Consider the following 27,335-nt stretch of genomic DNA (forward strand, 5'->3'; position numbering starts at 1 on the left):
AGCACAGGATCCCAGCCCAGGCTGTGGCCATCGCTTTACCCTGGCAGCACAAAGACTGAGATGTGATTCCAGGGGCACAGACAAAACCAAAGCAGTGCTAATCATCCCCAGAAATCATCCGTGTGCATCTGCCAAGGGTCAGAGATGAGGATTTTTGGGGAGGGGGGATTGCAGCAACTTTCCCCTCCTCTCCACTCGTCTAATCCTCCAGGCTAATCCCTTCCAGCCATATGGAGCCCTCACATCCCAAATCTGCTCCCAGGTTGCCCCCTCCCACCCTATATGCCCCTGGGAGCAATGCTCTGGACCTCAAAAGTGGTGTATGGGTGGGGAAAGGGTGCAATCCCCCTGCTCCAGACCCCAGAGGGATCCTCTGACCACTGCACATACACAGTTTCTAACGAAAATTCACATCAAAATACCCTAAACCTACGCAAGCACAGCCCCATGTTTGTTGTTCCCCTCCTCTTTTTAACAGTACAGTTTATTGCAGTTATTTGTGGGTGCTGACCCCCAAAAATACTGTTTTCCAGGTCTGACAATTTCTTGAGGCATTTGAGAATTAATAGAGCAGCTAGAGCAAAGAACAGGAGGAGTAAATCTGACGTAAGCCAGCGTGTAATTCAGTGTTGTTCCCAAGAACTGGTGGCTTTCTCCACAGTCAAAAAAAGCCAGGGGCTAAGCTAGCTTGGAGGGGGTGCAGATCTTCCCTGGTAGGCTGCGATTTCTTGGGAGGGGGAGGGTGAATGGGAAGAGTTCAATTTCCAGCGCATTTTAACCATTTCAGCGTATTCTGGAGGAGAAGAGGTGCACATCATGGGATGAGAGGGAATTCACCACACCACCTTGCCTCATGTCCTGCTTTCTCTTGCCTGCCCTTACCTGGGGCTTGGAAACACCACTCCAAAGTGGCCCCTTATTTTATTTACCTAATGTCAGCTCTCTGCACTGCTTTGGCATCGCTGGCAGCAGCAGTCCAGGCACAGCTGAGCTGCAGGACTTCCCTGTGGAAAAGTCCCTCTGGGGTTGCACAACTGACAAGCTGCACATTGAGCTAGGGGAGGATTTGTGGTAAAAATATGGGGTTTAAAATAGTCACTGTTTTTTTGCACAGAGCGGTTTGGGTAGATGCAACTCCAAGCCTCGTTACCCTTAAAGCTTACAAAACATTAATTATTTCTCTTCTAAGAGCACCTCTCCCTGTCAAAACACGGTGGTTAATACAAACCCCCCATTTATGAACTGGATGCTTTCTGAAGCTGGCTCTGGAGGAACCCTATAAAACCAGCATGCAAACCCCTACCCCCTGACCCAGCAATAAACTGGTACATGAGGCAGGAAAACTTAAAAGTCTGGAGAGCAAGGAAAAAAAATAAAAAGAGCCCCAGGCTTTCAGACAGTAGAGAGGGGGAGGGAGTGCAGTGAGAGCGCTGAGCATCACTGCAAGGTCTTGTTTAGACTGGCAGCGCTGGGAAAAACCCGGTTACAGAGCCAGTAAGTGGAGTTCAAGGGATGGACCAGGACAATGAGTGGAGGGAGCATGAGCATGGTGGTCATGGCCATGGATTGGTGATGGAAACTTCCTGATGGGCTTTTTCTTTCTGTGTTTTCACACTCACCACTGAACAGCTCCTTCACTCCCCAAGTCAGAACTGCTCTTGCAACACCTGGATGCAAAGCCCAGGCATGTGCCAGTGGGTCAACTCTGGTGGCATGGCCCCCACAGCACCCTCCTCTCCATAAGCACCAGGTTGTGGTCCCATCCCTGATGTGGACCATTCCTGGTCCCCAAAGCTGAGCATCCCACTCCACAACCTCCTGGTTCTGAAGGCCCTGGGAGCACAACACCCCCAAACCTCACAGGGAGTGGTAGGCAGATCCTGAGCTCCCCAGAAGGCAGAGGATGGCCCATGGTACTCCAGTTAGTTTTTCTGTGTCTTGGTACAGGCTGGAGAGAAAACCCTCCCACTGCCCACCCCTCCTCAAGCACCCTGCAGATTCCTGAGTGTCGGTGAAGTCCTAGAGGTCTTTAGCATTTCCCCCTCCCCTTGTCCTGGTGGGACAGAGAGCCCATTGCAGCAGCCCCCAGCACCCATCAGAATTTTGGTGGGGAATGGCCTCTCCTGGGAAAACTCTTTCCAGCTGCAGCATGGAAATGACATGAGGGACGAGGGGCCTTTGTGCAGGCAGCACCCTGCTAAGCCGCACAAAGCTGGGAGCAGGGGGGTTCAAAGGCTCCTGGTGCAGGGAAGGGGCCCCTCCATCTTCCCCCCTCCACGGGCACCGGCTTTTGTATCGCTTTGGCCGGATTCGTTAACTCCCCTCCCGGAGCTGGCTGGGGCCTCCTCTGCCTGCAATCCCTGCGGATTTTACCTCCGGGCAAGAGCAAGGGGGGGAGGAAAGGGGGGGCAGCCCAGTGCCTTAAAAGAGCCTGGTAAAAACAACAGACTGCAGTTGGGGGATAGAGACACGATGGCTTTAAAAAAGCACACTGCCGAGGAGAGTTTGATAGCTCTGCCAAAAGGAAAGAAGTGTCTTCCCACTTGCAAACAAGAGTTAATTATAGAAAAAAAGGCCCAGGAAAGTGTTAAAACCATCTGTGCCACGAGGAAGAGGCTGGGGCTGGGCGGGCGAAGGCAGCAGCGCTGACAGCTGCTGTGTACAGGCAGCCTGGACCGCTCCCCCTGTGCTCCCCCAGCGCCGCACCGTGCCCTGCTATCCTCCTGCCCTGCCATCCTTGCTGTGACATCCTCCCACCCTGCCATCCTTGTCATGCCATCCTCCTGCCCTGCTGTTCTTGCCTGTGCCATCCTTGTCGTACCATCCTCCCACTCTGCCATCCTTGACGTGCCACCCTTGCCCTGCCACCCTCTTGCCCTGCCACCCTTGTCATGCCATCCCTGCCCTGCCATCCTCCTGAGCCAGTGGCGTTAGCAAGCCACAGGTCCTACCTGCCCTAGCATGTACTGTGGGTCCCCAGCAGGATCCCCCCAGCACCCCCATCCCCTAGGGATGCACGGGGCAGGAGCTCCAGGTTCATCAGAGAAAGCCACCACCAAAACCCCTAGGCTCTTTTAAGCCCCAAAAGTGGCCTGGGTGGCACAGAAGGGACATCCCCAGTCCCATCCCCACATCCCCATAGTGCAAGTTTGCCAGGAGACCCATCCCAAAAATGTCCCAATGAAGTATCACACCAGTATATCCCAAGAAAGAAACCTCTAGGCACCCGTTTTTACCCCAAACCCTAGTGAAACAAGGCCCAAGCAATGATGCCAAGTGCCCTGCATTGCCTCCACCATCTCATCAGGGCTGAGGATGGACGTGCCTCCTGCCGTGGGAAGGACAGGATCCACAGGAGGCCAGAGACCCGCCCGCAGGGCTGTACGCACCGCCTGACCCCGCAGCCGGATCCCAACCGCTTCACAAATATTTACCTAGTTGGTTTTTAAACAAACCCCAAATGCCAGAGAGTTTAAAGTCCATGTCCTAAACAGCTCCTGTCTTGCTCTTGCCTGCCCTCAGGTCTCCAGCTGCCTGTCCAGGGAGCCTCCAGGCTCCTGCACCCTGCCCTGACCCTCAAGTTTAAGGAAACTGCAGGCAGCAGCAGACAGGCTCCTGCCTGGTCAGGCAGCCAGGCCAGAGGCAACACTTCTGCCTCTGATTTTATTAGGGGCATTCAGGTTGGATGATGCCTGAACACGCAATCGGTGCATTTCAAAGAAACCCTCATGCTGATGAGCTTGCATATAGATTCATTGCAGAAAATAATTAGCCATAATTAAGGGCTTCTGGTTTATGGCTCCAACAATTGTTTAAACAGCAGAGCCCTGTTCAAATTAAGTTTAGGACTCACCAATAAATATTTCTTTACCGTGCTATGGTTTAGTTTCAAACTCCTGCTTGGAACAGCCAGCCTGGTCTACTTAGATTGGGGCCAGAGCCACTTCTCCTGCAAGAAGGCAGAGGAGCTGTGGAGTTGGACCTGGCACCAGTATCGCTCTATTTTGAAGTAAAAACCTATTGTGGGTAAGAGAAGAAACAAGGAACGATAGGATAAAACTGATGGGAGCTGGAGAATAAATACGAGAGTGGATAAAGAGCAAGAAGGTGCCGCCAATGGGCAGATGGCTCTGAGACATGACATGGCACCAATGCTCATGGCATAGCTGGATCAGCTGGCATTTCATCTCACCAAGTCTGAGTTTGAGGCAGTTTGAGGTTCTTCCATGTAGCACCTACCCACCGGGCCGGCCCCCGCCCCACCTGCGGCACTCCCTCCCTATGGACAACATATGGCACGTCTCACCTCATTAGAGACATAACTAGCAGAAATAATAAGCAAGTCTTAACACAAAATCTAAACTAATGCGCTAGAACAAGCTCTTCGGCACTGAGGCTTTCTGGTGTCTCACACCAAACCCTGTTCCAACATCCAGCTGTGGTCCTGCAGGCTGCTTGTCCTCCACAAAACCAGCCCGGGCCTTTATCAGCTGGGCAAAGCAGAGTTAAATGTGGAGATCAATACTCATTCAAGGCAGCTTCTGAGAGGTTTCAGTTGGTTAAGTAGCCTTGAGATTTTGGCTGGGGAAGGCAGTGCTGCTGACGTGGCCATAGGTGACTCGGGGGTCATCTATACAATTGTGATCTCCGGAGGAAGTTGCTGACGAGAGGGAATCATAGAATCATTTATGTTGGAAAAGACCTTTAAGAACATCGAGTCCAACTGTCCCCCAGCACCGTCAAGCCCACCACTAAACCATGTTTTTAAGGGTCACATCTACACGACTTTTAAATCCCTCCAGGGATGGTGACTTCATCACTGCCCTGGGAAGCCTGTTCCAATGCTTGACAACCCTTTACGAGAAATTTGTCCTAATATCAAGCTAAAACTTCCCTGATGCAACTTGAGGCCATTTCCTCTCATCCTGCTTGTTCCAGCAGCCCCAGGCTGCAGGAGTCATCATGGGTGGAAACCTGCAAGCAACTCCCCAACACATACACTGAAAGTTTACTTTTTTTCCACTTTTTAGTGAATACCAGCCCTCTGTTAGCACTGACAAAGAGGTGTGCCACTGTCTACCACAAGGCACCATGCTGGGATGCAGTCTCAGCACCCTGGGATTCAGTCCCACCACACTAGACAAGGTAAAGGACAAGAAAAGAGGATTGCACACAATGGCCTGTGTAGGAGTTCTGTCCCCAGCATGGTAGGGACACCATGCGAGGATGCTTGCCCTCAGCCTAGATAGTTTCTCCTCTCCAAGGCAGGTCCCAAAGCCACCCCAGGGCCACTGAGGAAAGGCCAGATGTTGCTGCAAATCAGTAAAAGTCCTTCCACTGTTTTCTTTGAGGAAAATGGATGATTTCCCTTGTGTCTGCTTCCTCCAGCATAAAAAAACTCAGAAGTCGAGGTAGCAAAACCCCAATGCTGCTCTGTCACCCAAAAGGGCATCTTCACACACATTTGCTGCCTCCCTAGAGGCACAAGCCGGGAGCACCACTGGCTTCTGCCAACTGCAGGGTTTTTCCAAGAATGATCTAGGAGCACTGTGGGAAGCACGCAGGGAAAACAGCCATATCATAAACCAACTCGACTTCACGACCTGAACGTTTTAAGACGTAGCAGGAGTCTTTGTACTGTGGCCATAACTGCAATATATCAGTTAGCCATCGCTTCCACCAAGATCTAGCGCTCTAGATCTCGCAGCAAACGCTGACTTAAAGACCCATATCAAATACATTATGATACCACTGTTTCCCGTTACCCACGCTGATGATTCAATTAATTTAAAAACAGCAGTGAAATTTCATTTCACCATTAACCCTGCAATCCCCGGCAAATGTCAGCTGGGAAGGCAGCAGCCACCTGCCCAAGTTTGGATGGACCAGAGGGCTGGAAGAGAGCAAAGGGGTCAAAGATGAGGAAATAGAGATGTGAGAGGAGAAATGGGGCAAGCCTTTTGAAAGGGTAGAAAGTGTAGGAAAGTTTGCAGGAGAGAAGGGACAGGGAGCGGATAAGGGGTTGCAGAGCAGCGCCTGCAAAGGGTTTTATTTGAAACAGCCCCTTGCAGGAAAGGCTCACTCTCCTCCTTCCATCAGACGCTGCTTGAATTCACAGGGTCCTGCACAACTCCAAAGGCAAACATGATGCAGAGCACAAAATACATCGGCAGACACCCTCCAAAAGGGTAACTGCTGGAGCCTGCCTAGGTCTTGCCTCGGATCCATCAGTAGGGCCAAGGGTTAACAAGAACCATCAAATGGAGCGCAAGCTGTTCTTTCAGGGGGGTAAAAGGTTGCACTTTTAGAGATCTGCAGTGATGGTTTGCACGTAGGCTCAGGCCTCAGGTCAAGTGGGGTTCACCCATGGCTTCATCAGGCAGCCCAGCTCACCACGGAGGAACAGCACAGAAGGGACACGGCCACCTGACGAGCTTTCTTCCCCGACACGTGGCTGGAGAAGAATAGTTAGCCCAAGCAGAGCTCTCCCATCTGTTTTTGTTTTCCACTCTTCAGTCCCGGGCTCTGCTAAAGCCCCTGAAGTCACCGGGCATCTGTTCTCCTCCACCCATCGCAATCTGCCAGGCACCGCCGCTCTGACAGCCATCCATCACGCCGTAATACGCTGACCACGAGACCCAGTGGGACATCATTTTCAAGTCAAATGCAGCAGTTAGCATAAAATAAAGCATTGCCCTGGTTTGTTGTTTCTTTTTCTTTCCTGACGATCCCACAGCTGCAGCTAGGGACTCGGTATGCAACAAAAGTGAGGGGGGAAAAAAGGCACAGGAAAATGGCAATTCTACTCTTCTGAGTCATAACAATTATGACGTTGTGATAAGAAACGTTTTCTATGAATTTTTAAGTACCAGTAATCCTGTTTTGCAATTGTCCCCCGGGAACAAGGCGACAGATTGAATGGGGCTGACAGTTATTTCCATCCTGACGAACGCGGCTCCGACGCGCCATCTCCTCCCTCCAAACTTCCCGGCCCGGCATTCAGCCCACCACTCCAGCTTGCTTGGTGGAAGCAAAGCAGAGCTGACTTGGCCATTGGTGTGACTGAGGACATCCTCGATAACCCTGTGAAACCACCCCACTGGCTCCAAACCCCAAGCATATACTTATTTGTGCACCCGTAAAGCAGAGCTGCTCTCCAACAGCACACATGAAGAAGAAATGCATCCCATGAAGTCCCTTTTCCCTGCACACACAGCCATGCCCTCGAGAAACCTTCATCAGCTGTGAGCTATGAGGTGAGTCAAGCATCTTGGTCCCCCCCTGGTCCTGCCATAGCAAACACCCTTGTGGAGGGTCCAGGGAAGATGGGGATCAACAGGGAAAAGCATCACTTGACGGTTCACTATTTGAGATTCCAAAATTTCCAGCACCACTCTAAAACCCTGCAGATTTATCTCACTGATATAGGAGAGAAGGAGGCAGGCAAACACATCTTTTTGTTCAAGTCTTTCAGACTGGGAACAAAACCAGTTCCTTTTACCTCTTTTGTAAAATGAGCACCGTCATCAGAATCAGTGCCGAGGAGCGAATTTGTTTTGCAGAGGATCAAATAAATAATGGATGACGAAGGAAAGCTGCCACGGTGAGACTGCTCGGGAGATGCTCTGCTCTAGGCAGCCTTTCCTGATACGCTCCTTCTTACAGCTCCTCATGCTGTCTCCAGCTCCAGTCCTAGTGATGCTCCACAAACCTGGGTACCAAGGGGTGCACTGGTCAAAGCATCCAGCTCCAGGACATCAGTGCCTTAAGGCTGTTGACTTTGGCAGCCCATAGATATGATGGGGATGTGTTTTAATTCCTGGCAGGCAAGGAGAGAGATGTGGGATGTGCTCCTGCAAACGCAGGGCCCTGGAGCTCGAGCAGCCCGGCACAGAGCGGTATCCCCAGAGGGAAGGCCTGCTTGCTGCCTTCCAGCACTGGCCACTCTCAGCCACTAGCCTTTCAATAATCTGTCCCAATCCTTTCAATAATCTGTTCCTTTAAAAAAGGAAATACTACCTTTCTGTTTCCCTGCAAGCAGCTCCTATGCCTCTGCCACCTCTGCCCTGGGATGGCTCTGTGCCACCACACTAGTGCCCAGCGTGGGCAGTGATGATGCCCCATGCCCACCTACGAGGGAAGCCCAGGTTTTCAGTGCTCTATAGCCAGAAGACATTAAAATCAGCCTGTCAATTTAGATGCAAATTTATTTTAGATGCGACAGAGGGTTCACAGAAGAAGGTGTACAAGATGCTGTTTGCTCCTGCTGAGGCTGTTGTGATTTGTCTTCTAAGGGGATTGGAAGAGTGTTGGGATGGATGAGCTTGAGAGATGGGTGCTGTGAAACAGAGGTTTGCACCTCTTGGAGCAGTCCCTGGCTGAAACCTGGCTCCATAATGACCAAAATCCCTTAGTTTGAAGGCTGTGCAAGCCGCTGCTGTTGGAGAGGTGCAAGCACAGAAGCATGCCTACCATCACAGCCTCTTTGCACCTCTTCCCAGCAAGTCTTCCTGGGTAAGATGCCTCCAAGACTGGCATCCTTTGTTTTCTGCTTTGTTTTCCTTCTCTGAGCCCAGGCAGCCTTGCTCCTGTCCTCCTCCCTGTCCCCACAGCCACCTCCCCAGGGCCAGGCTGCAGCTTGGCAGGTCCCTGGGGCGGTTTCTCAGAAAGCTTAACCGTTTCTGCAAAAACTTTGGGAGTTTGGCCAATGGCAGGAGTTTCTTTAATCAACTCAAATGGCGTTTTCTGCAGATAAGTCTCCCACTCCCGGCCGCCAAGAAAAAGCCACTCGGCTGGCAGCAAAAAAAAAAAAAAAAACAAACCAAAAACACAACAAAAACCCCAACACACCCCCCCCACGGAGTCTGCAAAGTCACCGCACAAGCTCCCGGGGTGATTATTTATAGCCTTTCCCTCTGCAAAAGCCAAAAATAATTGTTCCAGCCCAATTAATGAATTTCTGAACGCTGGGCTCAGGGGTAGCCACCAAAGTGCTGCACTCCAAGCTACTTGCAATGTACTGGGCTCTGGGATAATGTATTTAAGTAGGGGGAAAACTTACTGTGCAGGAGCAACTGCAGTTAGACAAGGGAGGAGTGAGAATATGAAAGCAACAGCCCTGCAGACCCCAAGGTCAGAGCAGAAGGAAAGGGAGGACGTGCTCCAGGCACTGGAGCAGATTCCCCTGAAGCCTGTGGGAAAGACCATGGTTAGGTAGCTGTCCCCTGCAGCCCATGGAGGTCCATGCTGGACCCCACACTGGAGCAGGGGGACACCTGAAAGAGCCTATGGCCTGCAGGGGACCCAAACTGGAGCAGTTCCTGAAGGACTGCAGCCTGTGGCAAGAACCCACAGTGAAGTTTGTGGAGGACTGTCTCCCATGGCAGGGACACCACACTAGAGCAGGGGAATGGTGTGAGGAATCCTCTCCCTGAAGAGGAAGGAGCAGCAGAGAAAACTGTGATGAATTGACTGCAGGCCCCATTTCCTGCCCCCCCTGCACTGCTGGTGGGAAGGAGGAAGAGAAAATTGGGAGTGAAGTTGGGCCTGGGAAGAAGGGAGGGGTGAGGGGAAGGCGCTTTAAGATTTAGTTTACATTTCTCATTACCCAACTCTGATGTGACTAGCAAAAAATTCAGTTAAATTTTCCTCAAGCCAAGTCTGTTTTGCCTGTGATAGCAACTGGTACGTGATCTTTCCCTGTCCTTACCCTGCCCCACGAGCCTTTTGTTGTATTTTCTCTCCCCTGTCCAGCTGAGAAGTGACAGAGAAGCTTTGGGGGAGCACTGGCATCCAGCCAGGGTCAACTCACCATCTGCAAGCAGCACCTGGTTAGGTGGAATGGCTAAAGGCAGTGGGCATCTCTGGAAAGCCAAAATGCTGCTGGCACAGTGGTGCTTCCTGGATGCCAGGTTTAGGAGAGGAGGACGTGTCTTGCAAACTACTCTCCCCTATGGGGTTGAGCTGGGGCTCCTCAGTGGCTCCCCAATAAAAGGCTGGGTTCTAACAAGGTTTCACTGCCACCAGTGCTGAACCTCAGAAACCCCTCTGAAGGTCTGACTGTGGTCACTGACTGGGAACAAGTGTAGGAAACACTGAATTGCGTTCCTCCTACTCTGTCCCAAAGCCCACCATGATCAGAAGCCTTCTCCAACCCCCTCCTCAGACACCTTCCCCAGCCACTTCTGTGCTCCCTCAGCTTCCTGTTTCTCCTTACAAGCCCTCTGGTTTTGTTTGCAGAGCATTTTTCCTTCTCCACTGGCTCAACCCACTCACAACGTTGCTACTCTTTCTATCAGCAAGTGAAGAGGAGTGACTGCATTTGCATGGGAAGAGGGAGGGGGAAGCATGAGGCTTCCTCTCAAGTTCCCAAACCTCTGCAGATCTTCTCTAATTTAAAAAGAAATACTACATTGTCCTGGTTTTGGCTGGGATAGAGTTAATTTTCTTCCTAGTAGCTGGTACAGCACTGTGTTATGGATTCAGTATGAGAACAACGTTGATAACACACTGGTGTTTTGGCTGTTGCTAAGTAGTGCTTACTCTCAGTCAAGGACTTTTCAGTTTCCTATGTTCTGCCAGCAAGGAGCTGCACAAGAACTCAAGAGGCAGCATGTTTTGCACAGCTGACCCAAACTAGCCAAAGGGATATTCCACACCATGGACTGTCATGTCCACTATATAAACTGGGGGGGGGTGTGTGGAATTGGCCAGAAAGCAAAATCACTGCTCAGGGACAGGCTGGGCATCAGTGGGTGGTGAGGGACTATGTAGTGTAGACCAGTTATCTTTCCCAGGTTTTATTTCTCCCTTTTTCTCATCTCCCTTTTCATTCCTATTATCATATTTTCTTTCAATTATTAAATTGTTCTTATCTCAACCCATGGGTTTCACTTCTTTTCCCCCTTCTCCTACCCATTCCACTGGGGCAGAGGTGTGAGCAAGCAGGTGTGTGATACTTAGTTGCTGGCTGGGATTAAACCATATACATAGATAAATATCCCATACATAGGACACGTGTGACATACATCCACACACTAAAACCGCTGGCAGTGGAACTAAGCCAAGGGGTAGTTCAGGGTTCTACAGTTGCTGTCCTTGCAGTCAAAACTGATGTCCCAGGTTGGGTATCACACATTCTGGGGACTGTCATCTCTTGACAACCCCTAAACAACAAGTCAACCACCTACAACGCAGCACAAGCTCCTGGCACAGCTGCCAAGGACATGCAGCACACAGAGGCCTTCAGAGGGAGAATGCCCAGGTTCCCTCTGCACCCCACCTGTGTGTCTGCTGGCTTGACCCACTGGGAATCTCAAAAACATACCAGTTTTGTAAAAACAGGTAAAGCGGAGAGGGAAACCCAGCTGCTCTGGTGGCCCCAGCTGAAGAGCCAGCAGGAGCCTGGCTGCAGAGGAAGTCGTGTGGGAACCCAGAGATGCTCCCACAGCAAACCCAGAAATAAACACATTTCTTTTTAAAGACAACATATAATTTTGCCTTATTGGGGAAGGACTTTGCCTTTGGTATCCCCTTTGGGAGGACCAGATGTGTCAAGCTGAGTTTCTTTTGGGACAGTGATCACCTGAGGTCCCCACGAGATGCACCCTACGTTACAGAGCAACCTTCTGCCAGCACGTGCTTCCAACTCAGGCAACCAGTGAAGCCACAGATGCCTAAAATACTCCAAAAACTGCCCATTCCCTTCCACACGATTCATCCAACTCCACAACCATCTTCATCCCGGGGATGACCTGCAGGGGAAGGGGCTGAATGCCGTCCTGAGGATCCACCTGCATGGGACACCTCCAGGCATCACCAGCTGGGGCTCAAGTACCCCAGCATGGACTTCAAATCAACCTAGAGGACCCCAAGCCCCCAAGTGGGAGGGATATGGGGTGGCAGGGACCCTATCTTTACCCCAGCAAGCAGTGCCCCCCCGTTCCCGTGAGGCTGCGCCGGCTCCAGCCGCTCCCGCGATCCAAGCGGAGCAGATGGCACGCGCAACACTTACGGCTTCGCTTTCCAGCCGCCATCGCAGAGCTGCTTCTCAGCAGGGCGGAGGCGGGGGGGGGGAGAGACTTTTTTTTTTAATATATTTTCCCTGGGAATTTTGATTTTCTTAAAAACAAAAAAAAAAACACAACCCCCCCCCAAAAAAACAAAAAACAAAACAAAACAAACACACACAAATAAAAGAACCCACAACAACAAAACCACAAACATATAATCCTGTACTCAAGACCCAGGAGCCTCTGGGTCTCTGCAGAAGGACGGTGCGTGCCGGTTGATTGGCAGCCTGTCCGTCTGTCCATGCCTGGGGAACCAGCTGACCGCCTGAAATCCCTGCCGAGAGGGACAAATCCTGGAAAGCCTCACAAAGCAGAGATTGGGGGGAATAATAAAAAAAAAAAAAAAAAAAAGGGATGAAGTGATCACAAAAAGGCTTTCTAGGGATTCTGCTAGCTTGCCTGGATTTCCTCTACCTATTTATGGCTCACCGAGGGGCAACTTTTGCCTCTGCCACCCTGGCAGGGCAGGCAGGAAATTCAGAGAAGCATGACCTGAATGGAGGAGATCCAGAGAGGAAGCTGAGCCATTCCAGCTGCCTGGGACTTTGGTCTTCCTCTCTCCACCAGATAAGATGGAGCAAGGGAGATGCTGTCCAACCCAGGGTGATGACAGGCTCAAGGGGCATTCACCAGCTTGGGGTGATGGTCCGATGTGACTACAAGGCAGGGTTTTCTCATCCTACACTGATGGTTCAAACCGGGTTTTCTGCTTCCCAGTGGAAGCCAACACCTTGAATGAGGCTGGGAAACCATAAATCTGGGCATCGCAGACACCAGATTGCTTTCAGCAGCCGCACTCTGCACAGAGCTCGGCGATAAGTAACAAAAAAGTCTGAGCTTTGCACTGCTGATTTCTTGTCTGGGGATGCATAAAACCTGGAGATGACAGATCAGCACCTCAGTCCAAGAGCATCCCTGTGCTCGCTCTGCCGGAGAGGCGGATAAACAAAGGCAGCTCTCCCCGGCATCCACAGGCAGCTGCCACCACCGCCATGCAATAGTGGGAGGGGGGAAAAACAAAAGAGGTCTGCACGCTGGGATCTGCGGGAACGGGATGCCTCTGGCACTATCCGGGCCCTTTTATTCCTCTGGTACCCGGAGGAGCTTGGCCCCAGCCCCTTGGACACCTCCCTTCCCCTGGAGTCTCCTTGCCCAGCCACCCTGGCTGGATGCCAAGGGCAAGCACCATACGGCGTAACCATTCAGCATCCAGCAAGGAGGTTTTGGGCACAGAGAGTGGTTTGACCATCGTGGTGAAGAGCTAAACGTGATTTGGACTAGCATGCAACAGTTCTGTTCTGATGGGCGTTGTTGGGTGTGACCAACATCCATGCAAATCCCACATGGGACTGTGCAGGCAGAAAGAGTTTAAGTGCCCATCCTACAGTGCACAGAGATTTAGGGAGGTCAAATATTTGGCAAGGAAGTTTTCTGATGCAGCTTCTTAATTTAGACAGCCCCACCACTGGCAAGGACTAGCAGGTGGTCACTACAGCAAGGGAAAAAGGAGAGAGCTGGAAAATGCCAACCTGAGGATGTTTCCAATAAAAAAAAAAAAAAAAAAAAAAGAGAAGGTGGCCATGGCTACAGCACCAAAAAGCTCAGATCTTGGTCCATCCATCCATGGGCATGTGCTGCTTGTGCTCAGCTGGCCCAGCGAGCTCAGAGCAGCCTAAAGCAGCTGGGATAACACTGCCATGCTCCTCCCAAACCCACCATCTTCCCCAAAATGCTGGCTGGACACTGCATCTCAACTCCATCACCTTTTCCAACCACTGTGAACCCATGCTACCCTGTTCATGCCCCATTAGTTTGTTTGAACTCCATTGATGGGCTTCACCCCAACAGTGCACCACAGGCTCCGAAATCTAGGTTTTTGAAGTGCCAACAAGTGCAACTTTAGCTCTTGGGGCCACACGGATTATTTTACCAGGCCACCACAGCAAATCCTTTGGAAGGAGGGAAGGTAAGGCAGGAAACCATCGTGACAACCCCGAAGTTGAATAATTATCACCTGGGCTGCGGGAAGACCTCTCCCGCTCCACAGACAAGAGCTCCCAGGACCCACCAGTGCCCGGGGAGGGGACTAGGGTGCCAGCCCCCACCTCCCCAGGCTTTGCCAAGGAATGCCGGGGGCTGCAGTGGGGGGAGCAGCAGCGGTGGCGGCGCTGGGAAGGGAACCAGCTGGAGAGCCGCAGCCTCATGAAATAATGAAATGCCAAACCAACCCCTGCATCTTCCACAGTCTCTCAGGTCACCTACCAGATTAGGAGGCCTGTTGCTAAGGCAACCATATCTTGCAAGTGCTAGCTGAACTTCCCCATCGGTTTTAACCCTTTAAGGAGCAAAAAAAACCCCTAAGAAATATATATAAAAATAAAATAAAAGGGTAATGCTGATGATGCAACCAGCAGGAGACCAGCGGAGGCAAAGGGGGGGCAGCTGGGAAAGGGAAAGCAAAGGGAAGGCGCCCCAGCAGCCACCTCCTGTGCGATGCACGCCGTGCTGGCTCCCTTCCAGGTGGGTAATAAAATTATTCGGCATCCGCACACGCACGCAAGACCCAGCAAACTTTCAATGTGCCTGGCACAGCAGCAGGAGGATGGACAAAAAAAAAAAAAAAAAGAAAAGAAAAAAACAGCAACAAAAAGTCAGGTTATGCATATGAAATGAGGGCAAACAAAGCAAAAATGGAACTTTTTTTTTTTCCCCTTTCCTTTTTTTCTCGTGGTCTCGCAGACGCCGGGCAAGCCCTGATGCCTCGGCAAGCAGCCGGCAGCCCGGCGCCGCACGGGAGGGGACAGATGGCCGGCGCTGCGCCCGGCAGCGACGCTGGGATGGAGGCGATGGGCACCCGTGGCCACCCCGCCAGTTTTGCTGCAATCCATGGCCAGGAGCATCCAGAACGGGGATACATGGCTTGTGCTCTGCGACCGTAAAATAAAATAATAAAAACAGCCCTTTCACCGCCCAGGGATCACGTCCCAGCGGGGTGATGGAGACCACGGTCCCCTCCTCTGGGAGGATAAAACCCCATTCTGAATGCACACAAGCAGGGAGCCCTAAATCTTGCAGCTTGCTGGGATAATGGGGAAGCCTGTGAGCAATAAGGGAATAAAAAAAAAAAAAAAGGGCAGAAAAAAAAAAAAGGCAAGGCAATGCACAGGCAGCACAAGGAAAAAAAAAAAAGGGAGGGAGAGGAGAAAGAGGCATGGAAAGGAGAAGAAAATGTGGAGCGGCATAAATCAGGCGCACGGGGGGAGCTGGGGAGCACGTGCTGCGTTCCAAGCGCACAGGCAGTGCACGCGGACGGTTCCTGCCTGGCAGGGTGAGCACTGGGAAGCAACTGGCCTTGTGCCCCAGGGAAAGGGGCTCCCAACCCCTCCTGGTGCTAATTTGGTGTGAGGTATTGGCTCTGCTACCCAGCACACCACCGTTCCCATGTTAAAATCTCTCTGAGAAAGAAAAAGCCCCTGCTGGCACTGGTGCAAAAGATACTCAACAGCAAAAATTATGGGGATCCCTCTTTTTCCACCCTTCTTCCCACCCTCAGGTCAGGGTGGGGACAGCAGGTATGACAATTCCTGCTAAATTCCCCTCAAAGGAGGACAGCAAAATGGAAACTCCCAAAGCTGCCTTCTTCCCACCAGCCTGCGCCAAATGCATAATAAAGAGAGGGGCAAGGGTCTCAAGGGTCTGTGCAAATGCAGCCCTGCTTTGCTGGGCTGTGGGGCTGAGGCCACCATGCTGAGGGGCTGTCGGCATTGCTGTCCAGCTCCGGTCCTGCCCTCTGACCTCACCCCCATGCCGGCACCCCTACACCTTGCCAACTGGCTGGCAGGAGAAACTTAATTAGCCATGTCCGTCAACCCCAAACATCTGTAACCAGCAATATTTACAACCAGAAATAAAGAGGAGTGACCTTCGCGGTGTTGAAAGACAGTTGGGTTCTTGTATTACAACGGCGGGGACAGGCAAAATTCATTATCTCTAATAGCCGTCCTTATAACCAGATTAAACACAAAGGCAGCAATTCCATATTCCCTGACCTGCCACCATCCTAATCCCAAGCAGAGGGGAACTTCCCTCTGCCACAGCACTGCACATTCAGTTGATGTTTATGCATGTGGCCATCTCCATCCCTCCTGCCTGGGAAGGACAATACTCTGGCTCGACCCACCCCAAGGGCTGAGACAACCCAGCTAGAGTCACATTCCTCCTGGTCCTTCTCTGGGTAGCTCTGGGGAGATGCTTGGCTCCCCTCTGAACATCCTGGGGGTAGCAGGGTTAAGTTCCCAAGGATGCTGTGGTGGTACTCAGAGCCAGTGCTGGAGATGTTTGCTCACAGGATGCAGAGGAACAGCACCCAGTTTCCAGCACACAGCCAAACTGAGCCCAATGCTCCAGAAATAACCATCATCACATCCCCATGCACAGACATCCCTGAGTACGAGGGTTTTTGTCCTGAAGACACAGCCAAGGCTTTCCCCTCTGGCTGTGAGATACTCCCGGTGCCAATCACCAGCCGGGGAGTGAGAGCCTGTTATTTTCATCAGAGGATGTTCTCTGTGGGGACCTTCAGCTTCCAGCCAAGAGAAACAAGCCACTGGAGAGAACCTGAGCCTCCTAATGGCTTTTCCTTCACCAGCCCTGGCTCCAGCAGTAGTGTGAGGGCAGCTCCTTCTCCAGAAGATGAGCACCAGCGGGGCCAGCTGATTTCTCCAGTGTTCAGCAGCAACAAGTCAAACTGCTTGGAAAACACTTAAGGTGGGGGGGAAGCTTCAAATGGACCACGCGGACGAGGCACCGCGCTGGAGCAACGGTAAAAGTTAAAATTAATTAGCTGGCAGGATGACAAAGAAGCCATTGTGCAGCACGGTGGAGCAATCCAAGTACAAAGGCTTTATATAAGTCATGCTGAAAACTCCTTGATGACTGCAGGTAAGGACAGACAAGCTGTCAGGACGTGCCATGACACCCTGAAGGGCTCTGGGACAAGCAAGTAAATCTGCTTTTAACAATGAAACGAGCCCTGGGAGCCTCAGCCTGGAGTTTCTCTCCAGTGGAGACTGGTAAAGGTGTGAAGCACTTGGGTGTTATCATTGCTGCGAAGCCTAGGATAAAACAAAACCATCTGTTTTGGGGTTTCCATGTGCTTGAGCTGGGCTGAGGTGCCCATGGGCAACACAGAGCAATTGCTTGCTTGTAAGTGCCCACTTTCATCCCTAGCCATATCCCATGGAGCACACCCCCACCATAAACCCCCTGATGAGACCAAGCATTTCAAAGTGTGGCTCTCCCTGCTCCAAACCAACATCAGCAGGGTCTCACAAAACCAAACCCACCTCCTGGTTCACGCCTTGCAGAGAAAGATCCCAGCAACCAAAGGATTCCCAGCACCAACAGACAGACACAGGTTCTGCTCCTCAGGGATGAGCGGGCCACTCTCCCAGAGCCACAGGAGCACAGCTGAAGCTGCAATGGAGAGTCACCCCAAGCTGCTACCAGCCATGACTCCCCCACCATCCCACAGGCAGATGGGCAGGGGCAGGGGGAGGCTGGGTGTGATTTACACCCCACCAGCTGCACAGCTCTACAGCAGAAAGGAGCTAAGGGGGAGAGAAGCACTTCTCCCTCCTCTTTGCTGCACACATTGCTCCCAGGCAGGGGGACGTGGAGGCTCAAGCAACTCCTGCACCACAGGCTACCCTTAATCCAATGGGACTCCCTCCAAATACAGGAATGAGCACCCAGTGAGTGCCAGGAAGAGCAGGAGGGTAAGGAGGATGCTCTGCTGGGCTTTGGCAGGGAGGGGAGCCCAGCGTGACACAGAACCCTTATCTGCCCACCCCAAACCAGGGCGCTTCAAGGAAGCTTCAAGGAAGTGCCCTGCCCCCTTCCTCAGCCTGCCCTGCCTTTCACTTTTAAAAAAAGGCAAAAAACACAACCCAAAACAACCAGGCTCCCAACTGCTCCCCAGCCCAGAGGCTGAGCTGCAAAGCACTGCTTGAGGCAGGAAGCAGCTCCCCACCTGCCTGGGGACAAAGCTGAGCACTGCCAGCTGCCCATAGGCTGACACAAGGCCATTTCCCATCTCACATTTGCCAGAAATAAAAAAGCCAAGTCAAGGCTTGGGACACCCTCACAGCAAGACGGTTCTGGAAGAAAGGGGACGCCAGCATGCCACTTGCCTTGGTGGGCATCAGTTGGTGCTGGACCAGATGCCCTGGGTGTGATGGGAGCTGCACAGGTGGGAGCTGGGGCAGGAGGCAGGCACAGAAGAAAATCCAGGTAGGAGGGACTGCCTGTGGACTGTTGTGCCTACTGGGAATACCATGGGATGCCGGCATGTCAGCTGTGTCAGGCAGGTCACGCTCACCAGCGAGTCACTGCAGTGCATCCCCTGCTTTGGTTTGTAGCCAAAAATTTCCAATTATAGGTGCTAGCTCAGCCCTGTGAGATTGTAAAAAAAACAGCCCAAATCCAGGGAAAATGGAAAGGAAACTCCCCCACCCCAGACCCTGTTTGAGGCAGGCAGGAGGGGAGGCGGGAGCTCATTTTCACTACAGAAAGCCGCCGCACCCCAGGAGGAGAGGCACCAGATCAAATGTTCAAGGGTTGATGCAGAAACATTAAGAAAAAAAAAATTAAAAAGAAAATGTTAGCTTAAGACACAGCCAGAGGTCTTCCTTTGGACTTTATCTTAAGGCAGCAGGCTGCAGCCTCGCACACAGACAGACAGATGGACCCCACAGCCTCCTACCCGACCCGGGGAACGCAGAGGTGGAAACCACCTAGTTAAAAAATGCTGTTTGTGGTGGCACTGTCCATGAAGGGGGAAGAATAAGGCTGAGGCACGAAGCACTGTTCTGTCCCACCACCCCAAATATAGTCACATGCACCTCTATATACATACATACATCTTTATTCTGCATATAGCATAGATATAATTGCATATATATATATAAACAACACTTTTTTCCCATTAATTCTGATATTAACAGCCACCATGCATGCAGCCTTACACTCATGCAGGAGAGTATTTCTCCTATTATATAAATTAAATGCACAAACCTAAGACAAAAGAAAAGCTGTGCCCTATTCATTTCCAAACCTTACCCAAGCCCCTCAGGTGCCCCTCTCACCCTGAACCAACACAGCAGACTGGTGTCACTGCTATGGGGATGGGAGAAGGGATGTGACAGTGGGAAAGTGGGCAGCTGGGTGGTCCCACGACCCATGGGAAGTGGCACCCACAAGCAGCCACCCCATATTTTGGAAATCCCCCCCTCGACTGCACAGCTGTAGCTTTGAACTCAGCTCCTGGCACCTGTGTGGTCATGAGCAGGAGTTTTGAGAAAAGAAAAAAACCTAAACCCCAAACCAAGGCGGAGGTGAGGTATTTGTTTACTTGCAAAGAGACATTTTTGCTCCCTGCCAGCCTGGAGGAAAGTACTGCTTCTGCCCTGATGAGACCCCAGCCCTGGGGTGACCCCCCAGGGAACTGCAGGGTGGGGACTCAGAGGGAAAAGATGATGGGAAATAAGGCAGAAAGTGCTCAGGGCTGAGCAGATGCTTCAGTGGGAGTCAGCAAGCCTCCCTGACCCATGAGTGGGATGCTGGCAAGGTGGGCACGTGATGCTCATGGGGATACAGCCCGCTCCATGGTTCCTGTGCACAGAGCGGGTCAGATCCCCAGCATGAGCCAGGCTGGACATGAGCTGCTCCGAGTGCTACACTGCTCTTCCTCTGTTCATAAGGAAAACCAGGAGAAAACGTGGCTGCAGCAGCTCCCCCCTGGAGCAACCCCCACCAGCAAGAGCTTCGTGCAGCCGGGTGCCATTTCGGTGGTGCCAACTCTGCCGCGGGGGCGTGAGCGGTGAGAGAGGAGGAACAGCCAGAGCCCCCCGCCTGCTCCCCGGGACCAGCTCTGGCAGCTGTTTCCAATAGAACCAGGGACAGCTTTACAAGAGAAAAATAGGGAACAAAAGGTAGGAGAAAATCCAAGTTTCCAAGGTAAGGAAGGAAATGATCAGGAGAACAGGAAAGTCTCACTCGTACCCAACACACGGCGTCCTGACCTAACACCTCCCCACTGCCCGCTGCTCCCCCCCACTCCGTGCCCGACAACCTCCCCGGCACAGCACAGCTTGGCACGGCAGACCCTCGCCCTCTTTGTTCCTCCGAAGGGACCCCAGAACACCGGGGAGGGCAGGGCTGTGAGCTTTGTGCTCTCCCGGAGCTCAGCAGCTGCCGGAGGCGGCCACCCCCCCCCGCAGCCCCCCGCGCCGGCAGCGGGTCCCCTCGCCGGCCTCACCGCGCTCGCCCACGTGGCCGCCGGGGCAAACAATGGGATGGCGCGGGCTGCTGTGCTCGCCAGCAAGGCCTTCCTCCTCCTCCTCCTCCTCCCTGCTGCGGGCTTTGCCTGCCACTGGAAGCTGGCCCCTCTAAAGCACCAGGCGGCTGGGGGGGTGGGGTGTGGGACGGAATTAAAAATATACTACAGAAAACGCACAGAAAATAAAAAATACTCAAATCCGCCTCAGTGCTGCAAATGGGCTCCTGCAAGGCAAGGACACAGTCACACACACACACACACACACACGGAGATGGGCACTGGGGTGGCAGAGCAGAACCTCCATGGGCAGCATCCAGACACTCACACAAGCACCCATCTGTACAGGGAGTTCCCACCCGTGACACTAACCCCCACCTGTCCTCCCATCCACAGGCAGGAGTAAAGAAATCCTTCCTCTCCTCTCGTCCCACTCCCAGCTTTTTTGGAGAAGCCCCTCCTGGATTGGAGCCGGAGAAACTTTGCATCTTTGCACCATTTGTTGATATAAAATCCATCCCCTGCCTTACTTTTGCAGAGGCACTCGGGGTGGGGTGGAGGGGGGGGAACGTCTGTTTCCATTTGAAACCGTCAAAATTAGCATTCAGTAATTAAAAATCACACCCTTTCTCTTAATAACCTAACCAGCATGATACAATCAGGTTGTGCCAACTCTTTAATCTAATTGACTAATTACAGATTTTAATTTAGTCAGTTACTGAACAACTGTTGACAATTTGTTTTCATTAGGGACAGAACAGGATAAATATTTAGGCTCCCCAGTCAAAGACTAAGACATAAGCTCTGGGCTCTGACCTCCGGTTTCACAACAGCAGCTTCTCCATCGGCATCACCCATGGAAAGGTGCTGCTCTGAAATGCCCTGGTCCTGCCAGTGGGCAGCAGGAAGCGGCAGAGGAGGCTGGTCTGTTGCGACAGCCAAAACTGTTTAAAATATAAAATTAAACTAATCCAGCTTCGCATGGTACTCCAGCAAGAGCAGGGTTCAAGGGACACCCAGGCTCACTGGTACCCTAAGCTGGGAGGGAAGCCTGAGCCCAGCCATGCTGGGAGAGAGAATATCTGGATTTATTTATTTTTGTTGTATTTTTTTTTTTAAAGTGATGTGGAGTTTTGCAGCTGCTCCTGGCAGCTTGCCACTCCTGAAGGAAACTCCTCTCCTCTGGTTACCTACCAGGGAGCCCTGTCCCTACAGAGTGGAGCTGGATGGAGCCCAGACAGAGTACAGTTCTGCGTGGAAACAGGACGGACCTGTGTGTGCTGCTGGCTGAGCCACATGCCCAAGGCTCAGGCAATGCCCGTGGGGGCTCATGGGGACCACACAAAGCTGTTCCCAACCCCTGCCCCTGCGTTGTGCCAAACCTGCCCCAAAAACATCTGCGCTCCTAGGCAACATGTATTCAATACTATGGCTGCACACCGCAGAAGGAGATCTCATGGACCACCACTACAGATGTACTCCTGGACCCCAACACTATCACACTTGCTGGTCCCACCCCACACAGCCATGGGTGCTGTGAGCAAGGGTCTCACAGCCTTCACTGCTCCTGGAGCAAGAAGAGAGCCTCACATGGGAGAGGAGAAAGTAACGCCAAACCCCCTCATCCATGAAGAGCATCTCCTCCCACACAGCCATCTCACCTGCCAAGGTGCCACACCATGAGATGGCTACACAGACCCTGGAGAGCAGAAGTTGCTGTGACAATAAAGTGCTGTCACATAAACACCGTATTTTGGGCAACCACCAAGCTGGGCACACGAAGTTTGCCCATTGTCAGCCAAGTGTAAATACAATGCTCTACCAAACTGAGGCAAGACTTACACTGTGATATTTTTAACCACAACCACCACATGAAAGCTCCCTTGCAGCCCAGGAACACCCAGGCACTGATGCTGGGACAGGGTGCCTATCCTACAGCCAGCTGGGGTGTGATGGGTAGATCCAGCAGAAAAGGACTATTTCCCATGCTCCCGAAGTGTGGTTGGAAGGGCACTTACATCAGGGGAAACAACTGGGTTTGGGGTTCAAACTCTAGTGCCTGGGGGATACCCCCCAGTCTGTACTGCCAGCAGGCCAAACCCCTTCAGTTTTATCTCATTCCCCACTGAGCAGTTTTGCACACTAACACCAGCAAGCCTGGATACTCCATCCATCTCTGCGGGCTTCAGAAATCTCCCACTGAGATCTCAATCCAAGGGGAACTGTTTCAGATGGGGGAAAAAGGGAGGAGCCCTGGCTGCACCCAAGCAGGATGGGAGGACACGACCCCCAAACACAACATCTTTTCCTATATCAACCATCACCTTTCCAGCAGCTTCTGCCCCCACTGCCGCAGAGCATCCTTCCAGACCTGAGTTGGAAAGAACTGCAGCAGCTTTGCAAAGTTAAAAACAAAAATAAATAAATCAATGCTTTGCATTAATGGCAAGTTGAAGCCACAGCTCCGCAGATCTTGTGCTGCAAAGTAAACAGCATTTCAAATACTCCCAAGTGCAGGTCCTTCTCAGGAGGGAACTGGAGGGAACAGAGGAAGGGAAAGACGAAGTCAAAGTCTTCGTCAGCCAAAGCCTACCCTGATTTTTCTCTCCTGCGCGTTGACGCTCTGAGCTGGTCGTGCAGGCAGAGCAATACCACAAAAAGTATGTAGCAACAGTCAACTAGATTTAAGTTCATTTTCTGTAGCTTGAGGCCAAAATCGACTGAAGTGGTTCTGGTGATCAAGTTTTCTGCAATTCCCCTTTCTGTGTATTAGCTCTTTGACAGAAATTCACTGCGGTATTTAAACTGGCAGTCATCACCGCTAACTCAAATTGTATTGGCTTTCACGGCGTTGAAATGCTCAACTGCGACCAGCCATCGGCCAATTCCCAGATAACGCGGCGGCTGAAATCCCCTGTCATGCCGAGCGATCCCGTTGCAAGCTTGCCGGCTCCGGGAGCGTGCCATAATGCTGTGGTACTCTCCATGGGGCTTTGCCCAGTGGAGGAGCCTAAATGAATGGCTGCAGGTTAAGGTTTAGGAGTTGATGGGTGCTTGTGGTGCTGTTAACTTGGATCTACTCTTTTGATACAGGTGGGACAGGCTGCCTAACAACCCTCCAATCAACACAACTCGATGGTTGTGTTAACAGACACACAGTCCTGCCAGAGATGGAAGGATAGAGAATCAGGGCATTCCTCCTGCCAGTGCCAGGTGAATCCCCGCTCCCATCACTATTCCCCCAATAAGCACCCTTCTACCGACTTCCAGCAGGCTTTTGTCCCAGCTTAGGAGAAAAACCTCAGGGGAAACGTAAAAAGCAATATTCCTAAGCAGTCACAAGAACCCATGGCTTTCAACCGTCCTCTCAAAAAAGGAAAGGTAGGATTTCTCCCTACTTTATTTTCTTGCTAAAGATTTAAATATTCAAAACTGAAAGGGGAAATTAGCAATTTGTCCTGCTGCTCCTAATAGTTTTCATACGGTTATGCTGGAAGATGAAGTAGAAATGATGCAAATCCCACCATTAGCTAACGAGGCCTGCCGATGCATCTCCCAGGCAAGCACCCCTACACAGTGCTGGGTCTGGGAGGGTGACATACCAGACTGGCTCCCAGAGCATCCTCTCCTTCTGTACTTAAAGAGTACTACAGTAAATACACCATCTTGGGGTACATAAACACCGTCATTTTGTGCAAACACCAAGCTGGGCACACAGAGTTTGCCCATCCTTGGCCAAGTGTAGATACAACGCTCCACCAAACTGCGGTAAGACTTATATTGGGATATTTTTAAACACAACCACCACATGAAGTGATTCATGACTTGCTGATCCAGCCCCATTTGGGACTCATATCCCATTTCAGCTGCCATGCACCGCTGATGAGTTGCTGGGTTTGGAGCTTGATAAAGATCAGCATTCCAGCCCCAGCAACCATCGGCAAGGCCGGCCACCATGCTCACCAGGAAAAGTAGCCTGCCCTGGAAGCTGAAGGGAAACAAGGCGCTATTCACACTCCCACGGTTATCGTTTAGTTCTTTGGTCAATATTTAAGTTTTGGCCAGGTACGTCCCTCGCCCTCTAAAGTACACGCTGTGCCGGGAAAACACCGCTCCTCAGAGAGGGACTGTGCCATGAGCACCCACCACCGGCCACGCCAGGGAGGAGAAGCACAACCCTTGTCTTGTGGTCAAAACATGCCTGGGAAACCAACCCAGTGCCACCAAGCCAAGGAACAGGGGAGTGAAAATCTTCTTAGAAGTCTTTGCGGTAAAGCCCAAAAGGTAAAGCACTTGGGGCTGTTACAAAACTGCATTACACCGAGAATTAAAAACAATCAGGATTGTGTCTATTTACCGTGAGCTTAAAGCAACGTGTATTAAAGAAGTTTATGCGAATCATCTAATGCACTCAGGCCTATTGTTAGAATTATTACCAAGCTAAAAAAAGATTAATTTCTCTAAATACACTAAATCCTCAGACATGATGAGGAGGATGCTTTGAATAGAGCATTACCATGACTTGCTTGCTAATGTCATCTTCACCTGTGGCTTTGCTGCCCAAAGATCTACCTTCGCTTTGCTCCTGATGAGCCCGCTGTCCCATCCAGGCTTCCCAAAACCCCAGAATTTGGCTCAAAACACCTAGATAGAGAGCAGCTACTCACACAGAGCAAAGGCACTGCTGGATGTGCTGCTGGTTGTCAGCTCTGACCCTCAGTTCAGAAGTTCACCATCTTAATCCAACTCAGTAAAAACAAGCAATGCAGAGAACAGCCATGGGGACGGACAGACAGACAAGACCCACTTAGCAAACACCCAGACCCACATCCCCCATGACCCAGCAAGATGGGCAGAGAGGAAAGGCACCTCAGCAGCCAGCCAAGGCTCTCCAGCAACCTGGCACTGCCTGCGCCCCAGGGCAACCAGGGCACCAGCCCGCAGGAATGCCGCAGAGGTCCCCCAGACACTCACCCAGAGCTGCTCGCCAGCAAACCCTCACACATCCCAACCCAGGCATGTTGAGGCAACAAGAAACTTGGGAAGGGAGGAAAAATGGTTTCCATACCATAGTCTCCCCAGAGCAGACAAAACCAGCTCCTAGTACAAGGTTTAAACTCACTTGACTGGGGTCCAAGCCCACAGCCAAGTGACTAATCCTTTGATGCAAATTCTTCTCGACGCTGTGGATGCGGGCAAGGTGTGCAGAACGGGAGTGGGCAGCCCACCCATCGCCCACTGGAGCAGACATGCCACGCACCCTTGCCAAGAGGTGTCTTTCTGGGAGACACCTCAGTTCCACCATCCCACCCCAGAAGCATCATCCACCCCTGGCTCATGCTCCACCTCTGCAGAGAACAACCCAAACCAGAGAGCCAACACGCACAACAATCAACTAAGGGGGTCTGCAACCCCACCTACATCGAAGCCAACACCTCTACCCTGCTGGGATCAAAGGAGGACTCAGACAACCAAGGAAGCCCCCAGCCTTGCCAGAGGAAGGGAGATATTAAGTGGGGCACTCAACAGCAGTTTGGGGAATCCCCCTGCTCCTCCCCACCAAAATCCAACCCCGCCCACCCTGCGAGGGGACCTCAGCATGAAACATCTCGCCACTGAGATGCCCTCAGCATGAATCCCACCATCGATCCCGTATAAACGCTTTGTTGTCCAATGCTAGGCAAAACTTAATTCTACCACTACCCGAATACCTTTAAGCGCTTAAGATAAGTATCTGAGCTCATTTACATAATTGCAACGTTATGAAATACTGTTCAGTCAAATCAGAGCACTGCTGGTTAAAAAAAACCATGCTTTTTGCCAGCCGGTTACATTAGGTTGGCGCTCGGTGCGCTGGAGCTCCCCAACGCCATAATTACCGCGAGGATTAGAAACTTGTTACTCACGTAGTCATGAAAGGCTTTGGCTTCACTCGAATGTTCACAAGTGTCTCGCCTTTCGGGAGCTGCGCAGTACAGGTCCCAAAACACGCTGCGTGGTGGAGAGAGCCAGGATAGGAGCAGTTACTCATCAGGGATCAGGCACACGGGTGGGGGGTCAGCGGAGGTGAGCGGGCTTCCCACCCCACGGGGCCCACAGTTGGGATGGGACCTCAGCCAGACCCAGTTGCGCATCTCAACTCCACACTGCTCAGACCTGACCGTCAGCATGGGGGATGCTGGGTGTTCTAAGAAGTAAAAGTAGCCTCTAAGAGGTAACACCTCGAAGGGCTAACCCCCGTGGGACTTCAGGACTTCTCCCACGCTCTCAGCAGCGCTGCTGCCCAGCCCCGCTCCCTCAGGCGTCCCAGTGGCACCGGCAGAGCGCGGTCCCTGCGGCTGGCCCGGCAGCTCTCCAGCGGGAGCCCTGCCCGCCGCTCCCGCGGGGCCGGGGGTGGCTCCGCCGCGCCTCGACGCCCCGCGGGGAGCGGGAGCCGGGGCGGTTCGGGGCTCGCCGAGCCACCGCTGTGCTGCTGACTCACGCCATCGCCGGGGCTGCACCCCGCGAGGTCCCGCGCCCCCGGCGGGCAGCCCCCCACCCCCGCGGGCCGCTCCCACCCGCGACGGGGCACCCGCACCGGCCCCCCCGCACTTACCACCACCAGGAGTGCAGGAAGCCGGGGGGCTCGCCCAGCGTGATGTTCTTCTCCCACCGGATCTGCGGGAGAGAGGAAGGCGCGGGGGAAAGGTGGGTGGGTGGGTTGAGGGGGCGGTGTGGGTAGGGGGTGGTCGCGGGTGGGCGTGGGCCCCCACGCGCGGCGACCCCGGCGCCGCCGCCGCCCCGCGCAAGATGGAGGGCGGGCGTGCGGCGGCGCACAAAGGGCGCGGGGGCGGCGGGGCTCACCTCGGACAGGAAGGTCTGCGCAGACTTCTGGGCGCCGACGTGCAGCAGGTACTCGTAGACGTACAGCGCCAGCCTGCAACAGCCGA

The 27,335-nt window shown here is 52.5% G+C and overlaps 1 protein-coding gene across 2 annotated transcripts in view; it reads right to left on the bottom strand.

Moving 5' to 3' along the window:
* SSBP3 (single stranded DNA binding protein 3) overlaps positions 1-27,335 on the bottom strand; it is a 56,474-nt gene that overhangs the window by 28,769 nt on the left and 370 nt on the right. For both annotated transcript variants that reach the window (XM_050306647.1, XM_050306648.1), the window contains exons 2-4: positions 27,250-27,322; positions 27,002-27,063; positions 26,313-26,397 (exon numbers count right to left, since the gene is read on the bottom strand). In XM_050306647.1, the coding sequence (XP_050162604.1) occupies positions 26,313-26,397; positions 27,002-27,063; positions 27,250-27,322 (220 nt within the window). The remainder of the gene's footprint in view (positions 1-26,312; positions 26,398-27,001; positions 27,064-27,249; positions 27,323-27,335) is intronic.

Source organism: Myiozetetes cayanensis, unplaced genomic scaffold (assembly GCF_022539395.1).
Source record: "Myiozetetes cayanensis isolate MyiCay16 unplaced genomic scaffold, myiCay2020 scf12, whole genome shotgun sequence".
NCBI classification, from domain to species: domain Eukaryota; kingdom Metazoa; phylum Chordata; class Aves; order Passeriformes; family Tyrannidae; genus Myiozetetes; species Myiozetetes cayanensis.